Raw genomic sequence first — 7,167 nt, 5'->3', positions numbered from 1 at the left:
ACATCTCCTTGCGTTTGTGTTTCAAGTAGTTTTTGAAGTGCTTCCACAAATGAGGCAACTTCTCAATCATTGCTGCTACTTGAAATGCTTCATTGATGACAAGACCTTTAATGAAATTTCTGTTAGTAAAAATACTAAGATTATTACTTTCAACATCAATATTAATTTGATTTATACCTTCAGCAAGGAGATCGTGAATAATCACTTGCAATTCCTGGACTTGGGTAATAACAGACTTGCTATCTACCATTTTGTAGTCCAAAAACTTTGCAGCAACAAACTTTTTCAACCCGACATCTTTGGTTTTGTATTTCTTTTCAAGCGCAGTCCACAGTTCCTTTGACGTTTCCACGCCACTGTAGACGTTATACAAAGCATCCTCCAGCCCTCTTAGAATATAATTCTTGCACAAAAAATCTGAATGCTTCCACGCCTCAATCACGAGAAAGCGTTCAGTTTCTGGAGTTTCATCGGACAGCACAGGAACATCTTCCTTGATGAACTTCTGGAGACTTAGAGTAGTCAAATAGAAGAACATCTTTTGCTGCCAGCGCTTGAAATCAATCCCGGAAAATTTTCCGGGTTTCTCCGCCGGTGCCAATGCTGCCGGTGTCGTTCGGCTTGTTGAGGCATTGGCAGTCACCATTGGAACAGCTTGGTTCTCATTCTCATTAGTCATTTCTGTAAAAGAATGACACAAACGTTAAAATCACGTAGATTTTAATAGAGTACAAAACCACAAAGGTTTTACTCTTCCAGAAACAGTAAGTACAAATACAAAAAATATATTAAATTCCTTAAGCTTGTTATTAGACTGTATTTGTAAAATAATTCTGGAAATATAAATGAATATAAACAGAAATGAACATAAACAGAAATGACAGAAAACCAATTCGAGCCCACTGAATTCACAGTGTTTCCTTAAGGAATTTAATCCCCTCCTAGTACCCAAGGTTATGGATTATTTCCTCCCAGGATAGAACGAATTACACACTGGTGTAGTGGTACTTCAAACCCCAGTGTTTCAGCGAACACAAAATTCGGTAGCAAATCACACTTACCTTTTGCTTTGTTTGATGCTAAAAGTATGCAGAAGAAGGAGAAGAAACTCAGAAAATCGTAGTGAAATTCTGAGCAGAATAGTGTTGTATTTATAGCCAAAGTTGGGCTGAAATCTGAAGAGGTGCAACTCTTCAGAATGGCTGTTTATGCAAAACGCCCACAGCCTAAATGCCATTACATAAATGGCCATTTACTCAACAATAAAGAGGAAAAATAAAGAGGGAAAATTGAAGAGGGTAGTTACTTTTCTGTTATCAAAACAGAAAAACGGATTGGATTTAATATTAATATTTAATATTAATATTCTGTTATTAAAACAAATATTTAATAACATTTCTGTTAATATTTTACTATTAACAAATAAATTTGGTCCAAAAAGTTAATCAGTCAATTATTTGACCAAATCCGAATGCCGAAGCCGTAGCCGTAGCCGTAGCCGTAGCCGTAGCCGTAGCCGAAGCCGAGCCGAGCGACGACGACGATGACGGCGCGAGGCTTGCCTTCTTCTCAACTCTTTAAGAGCTAGAAGAAGAGCAATTGCTTATATACCCATAAAAAACTTCTTCCTCTTCCAATATGGGACAATGCCCATTTGCCAAGGGGGAAAACTTAAAATTTTTTACTCAAAAATTTCATTTTCCTCCATTTCCCATTCACCCTCTTTTAAGTATTTAATATATTAATTAAATATATCCAAAACCCAACAGTAATTATCATCAAACTTGATAATTGATATGGTAACTGAAAAATAAAATAATAACTTACTATAAAGGATTAAATTTTACTTATAATATAAACTATTTATAAATATGGGGCTTAAATTCTAAACCTTTTGATGAAATGAGTTTGATCTATTCATAATTTTGGTAACAAGAAATCCCAATTTGGAAAGAAAAAAAAAAAAAAGGAAAACGCGCTTTTGGGGGCAGAGTTATAGGGCAGAGCGTGTTCCTCACATCCATGAAACAAGCGCGTGAAAGCTGTAATATGCCAAAAAATCGTGCGCCCCCGCGCCTTTGAGTCAACAGTCAATAACACAAATGCTCCTTATAATCCACTCCGTTAGTATTTTGAATCTTTCAACCGTATTGAATCTTCTCCTTGGCACATTTCCATGTTGCTATAATCTCAATAATAATCATATAATATATATTTAGAGAGAGAGAAAACAATAGAATGATGGAGGAAAAGAAGAGAAGAGAGAGATAATAGGGGAGGAGACGAGCAGAGCACGCATCCTTATGGGACTTTGACAACAAAAGATCAACCTAAACTTTTGCAATTCGGACCTTATCTGTCTTCATACATAAGCCTTTCCCACCTTCTTATTTACTTCATCCATTTAGTTGTACGCACGCATAATACCCATTTTTCTTGTCTCTTTGCAAGAATTTTCAAGTACGTGGGTGGGTGGGTTGGGTCTGTTAATTTCTGGGAATATTGTTGAGACAATCAAATTAAGATGATGACAATGGAAGGGATGATGGAGAGAGGAGTATTGGAAGATATAATAAGAAGGCTATTGGAAGGGAAGGGAGGGAAACAGGTTCAGCTTTCTGAGTCTGAGATCCGCCAGCTTTGTGTCAACGCTCGCCAGATTTTCCTCTCTCAACCCAATCTTCTCCAACTTCGTGCCCCCGTCAGGATTTGTGGTACTTCCCTCTTCTTTCCCCCTTGTGTAAATGGAGAATTGAATAGCTTTATTGATGATAAACATTGTTCAGCCTCTAATATAAATAAAAGGTTCTTTTTCTCAGCAATTTTGTGAATCTAAACATGTTGCTTTATTTGTCCAAAAAAAGAAAAAACAGAGAAAGTTTGATTCTTTTGTTCTTTGTTGGTTAAGAAAAGATCTCTTTTTTTTGCCTCCTGATTTCTGTCGGTGGAAATTGAGGATTCTGCTAAAGCTGATGTCTACAATCGGTGCTTAGCTGAACTTGGTAGTTAGATTTTGGTTTGCCAATGTTTGTTTCCATGTGCAAAAATGTGGGGGTGATCAGATGGCTGTAGCCTGAGAATTAGAGCAAGAGGTGCTCTCATTTTCTGCAAGAAATCAGGAGCATATTCACATTAGATTTGTCAACATGAGCACATACGAAATTCCAACATAGCAATAATAAAGAATTCTTTATTGGTCTAAAACCTAAGTTTGAAGTATGTAGAGAGTTTTTTCATTTACTTTTGCTAGGTAATTCGTGGTAAAATGGATGTGTTTTAGATGCTAACTGATAGACATGGATTGCAAATTTGAATGTCAGTGCAATGTGTGATTGTCTCATTTGTTTCCTGTACCTTTTGAGGCTCTTTATGATTCCTTAGCTATCAGATTTCTTTCTGACAGTGATATTTATGCTTTTAGAGAGTACTTTTGTTGTCGAAACTTGAAACTACCTTGCTACCAAAGTGGTCATGATAGTTGACTGCATTTGCTGCGTAATATCTCATACGTTTATTTTTTCCCGGTGCCATTCTTGCAGGTGACATACACGGGCAATACCAAGATCTTTTAAGACTTTTTGAGTATGGTGGCTATCCTCCTGCTGCACACTATCTTTTTCTTGGGGATTATGTAGATCGAGGCAAGCAGAGTTTGGAAACAATATGTTTGCTATTGGCTTACAAAATAAGGTACCCCGATAAGATCTTCCTTCTTAGGGGAAACCATGAAGACGCAAAAATCAACAGGGTATATGGATTTTACGATGAGTGTAAAAGGAGATTCAATGTCCGGCTATGGAAGATATTCACGGACTGCTTTAATTGTTTGCCTGTTGCTGCACTTATAGATGAAAAGATCCTTTGCATGCATGGTGGTCTTTCTCCGGAGCTAAAAAATTTGGATCAAATAAATGAAATTCAGCGGCCAGCTGAGATTCCAGATAGCGGCTTGCTTTGTGATCTGTTATGGTCTGATCCTGACTCTAGAATTAAGGGATGGTCAGAAAGTGATCGAGGTGTTTCATGTACTTTTGGTCCTGATGTAGTTGCCGAATTTTTGGCAAAGAATGACTTAGACCTCATCTGTCGAGGCCATCAGGTATACCATATTCAATAACATAAAAATAAAAAACTTATGTTAAAATTTAAATATGAAAATGTTCTTGAGGCAAGTACCATCTCCTACTTTAGCGTTCCATTCCAAAAAGAGAAACTTAGATATTTTAGGATCAGTTAAGTGCTTTTCCAGGAATTTCTTGTGTCTGCTGTGAAGCACACTAATGATTAAACCATCTCTCAAATTTTTCATCACAGTGTTGATATAATATGTTGCTCATTTCCAGTTAGTGTATTATCATTTCTGATTCGTTGACTCCAAAAGAACCGTTATTGAGGTTTTCACTTGCACATTACTGGTTCAATAGTATTGTGATTCAAAATTTATCCTCTAACATGTTTACATAAATCCACTAGATATTTGGCTTTCAGCCCAAAAGTGGCCCGTTTGCTTAGATCTGTTGTGTTAAAAGTTATAGATAAAATGATTTTTATGAATGAGAGATTGAGAGATAGTATTCTTGTAATGGTTTCTATCTGTAGACTGTAGTAGTAAATGTCATTCCTCTTCTCGCATATTTTCCCTCGTACACTATGATGATTTTCCACGTCAAAGGCTTGTCCTCTTTTCTTTCTAGTTGTCTCTATTTTTGACTTTGTTGTGTGCATGCTTTGACAAGCAATTTTTTTCCTTTGAAGAGATTCTGGATGATCGTTGTTATCGGTGCCCTTAAATTTGAAAAATGATACTCTTCAAGTCTTATACTTGATGAAAGCCGGATTCTTATACTAAACTTTTGTTTTAGGTGGTGGAGGATGGATATGAATTCTTTGCTAAGCGAAGACTTGTGACAATATTTTCTGCTCCCAACTATGGCGGGGAATTTGACAATGCAGGTGCTTTATTGAGCGTCGATGAGCAACTAGTATGTTCTTTTGAAATATTAAAACCGGCGTTACCTAGCAGTTCAAAGTTACCTCTTAAGAAGGTATGATGGTAAACCTTTAGATTTTCCTCATTTGCCTACTATATTACTCATGATTTTGACGTGCAAGAGTGGCTTGTATGTTCTTTTTCCCTCCTCCAAAGCCTTCCTAGTCTATTTTCTCTTGAAGATTCTACAAGATAACTTCATTGATTGTTATTTTTGTTGATTTTGGTAGCCACCGAAGGTCTGAGCGATTTGATTCATTAGAAAGTGTAGATGAAGATTTATCCAGTAAATAGTTAAGCCTGCCAAGCATTATTCTTGATTCCTTTGTTCGTGGGTGAGCTTTTCATGTCCAACGCCATCCTACTCAGCCCATTGTAAAAGCGGATGTGGCTTTGAAGCTTGCATACAGGTCAGGAGAATCTGCAAACTGCAACATAAGACACTTCAGTTGGTAAATTTAGACATTTTTTGTTTACTGCTTGTATTGACTAGCATTCAGAATTTGACATTGCTGATTGGGAATGAGTAACTTTAGTGTCCGTTAGGCTACAAGTTCTGTAAGATTATAAGCTTTATTTTGATGATAATATAACCATTTTGTCGCTGCAAGACGACTTTTTGGCGGATGGTGAGGGTTGTTTTGTTATCAGGTCAGTCAGTGAACATTCCACTCTCCTGCCAACCCTACTGCTTCAGTTAACGGGCAGGGAGGACTGGATTGGATCGGGCCTTACACGGAGCTGTTACTTGAGCTCACTAGGCTTATCTCTTATGTTCTTTGGATCCAACTCCTGATCCGCACCAATTTTTGACCAAAATTCGTCTGCTTTCCTCTAAAACTAATAATACAGAGATGACTCATGTTAGACGGGCCTTTTTAAGCACATCCAGAAACATATCACGCATACAAATAATTGGTATTTCTTTTTCTCTGTCTTTGTTCAATTAGGCAGTACCCAGATTAGATAGTACTCACATTGACTATTCCTCTAGGTACCTTATTCTTTCCCAAGTACAAGTACCAGGTAATTTTGTTTACCAAAGGTGTAGATTAGGGGCGGCAAAATGGTTAAAAGAAAACAGTTAACCACCCATATTATCCATTAAAAAATGTGTTGGATAATGAACTTTTTAAAAACGGGTCAAATATGGATAAGAACCATATTATCCATTTAGAAAATAGATAACTAATGGGTCTAATTTTTATATTTATAAAGGTTCAAATTGGGAGTTCCTCAAGTTAGGGAGACTAAGAATTCTCATATGCAAGAAGTCATGGATAATATGGTTACCCATATTATCCGCCGGTTAACGTTTTTTATCCGTATTAAATATGGGCCGGGACAGATAATTTATCCGTTTTTCATTACCCGTTTCGACCTGACCCGCCCGTTTGTTACTCCTAGGGTAGACACAGCGAAGAAATGACTTTTTTTTTTTGCCTCCGGATTTGAACCCTTTTCTTCTATGATGTTACTTCTAACTTCACTGATCCACTTGGGCCACCTCTGGGCGTAAATATTTTGTTTTGTAGAAATAGAAATATTAAAACATATGCACTATGGCATGGTTACTCAATCAAAACTTGATGTTCGGCAGGCAGACGTAAATCCCTCTATTCTTCCTCCATATGAAGTTCCATACGCAAAAATCAGCATTGTATCACTTCCAAAGCCAAGTGTAAGTGAGCATCATAACTCAAATCATTTTCTTTTACTCAATCATCTAATACTTAGCAGTCATATGCTGTTTTCACGGCCGTCCCATGAAGCTATTCAAGTTGTCGTGCGCTTAGAAATTCCATCTCAAAATTTCACGCAACTGAATTTATCTTCAGTTAAACTTTCAGCTCCCAAAGCTTATCTTGTCGTCTCTTCCGTTGCTGCCTGCAGGAGGTCTTCATTTTAATGTCTCCTGGAATCCCAACTTCAGTGTTTGAACCAAAATTTAGATCTAAGTTTAAACAATTATATTTTCTTAATAAAATAGGGTTAATCTTAGCCAACAATAATATCTACTAGATTATTTAACCAGCGCCATGATGGAATGTGGCAATAGTGATGAATATAATATTAGACAACACTCAATGGCGCAAATACGAAATAATAGCATTAAATAGCAATAACTGGTGTATAATGGTACTTATGTAAATAAATGTAACAGAGATGACCGAAAA

The 7,167-nt window shown here is 36.8% G+C and overlaps 1 protein-coding gene across 1 annotated transcript; it reads left to right on the top strand.

The window, feature by feature from the left end:
* Positions 1–2,148: 2,148 nt before the first annotated feature.
* LOC109238574 (serine/threonine-protein phosphatase PP1 isozyme 9) lies at positions 2,149–5,617 on the top strand. Its single transcript, XM_019405060.1, has 4 exons — positions 2,149–2,714; positions 3,540–4,099; positions 4,863–5,045; positions 5,221–5,617. Exons 1-4 carry the CDS (start codon positions 2,525–2,527, stop codon positions 5,233–5,235), a joined length of 948 nt encoding a protein of 315 aa, XP_019260605.1. The 5' UTR covers positions 2,149–2,524; the 3' UTR covers positions 5,236–5,617.
* Positions 5,618–7,167: the final 1,550 nt, after the last annotated feature.

Source organism: Nicotiana attenuata, unplaced genomic scaffold (assembly GCF_001879085.1).
Source record: "Nicotiana attenuata strain UT unplaced genomic scaffold, NIATTr2, whole genome shotgun sequence".
Classification (NCBI taxonomy): Eukaryota; Viridiplantae; Streptophyta; class Magnoliopsida; order Solanales; family Solanaceae; genus Nicotiana; species Nicotiana attenuata.
This window is presented reverse-complemented; position numbering and strand designations above follow the sequence as displayed.

What these genes read in the sequence shown, in the direction of transcription:
- LOC109238574 (XM_019405060.1), top strand. Translation starts at nt 2,525, where the DNA reads ATGATGACAATGGAAGGGATGATGGAGAGAGGAGTATTGGAAGATATA. An exon ending in TGCCCCCGTCAGGATTTGTG is followed by an intron (nt 2,715 to 3,539) that starts GTACTTCCCTCT and finishes CCATTCTTGCAG; the next exon opens with GTGACATACACGGGCAATAC. An exon ending in TCATCTGTCGAGGCCATCAG is followed by an intron (nt 4,100 to 4,862) that starts GTATACCATATT and finishes CTTTTGTTTTAG; the next exon opens with GTGGTGGAGGATGGATATGA.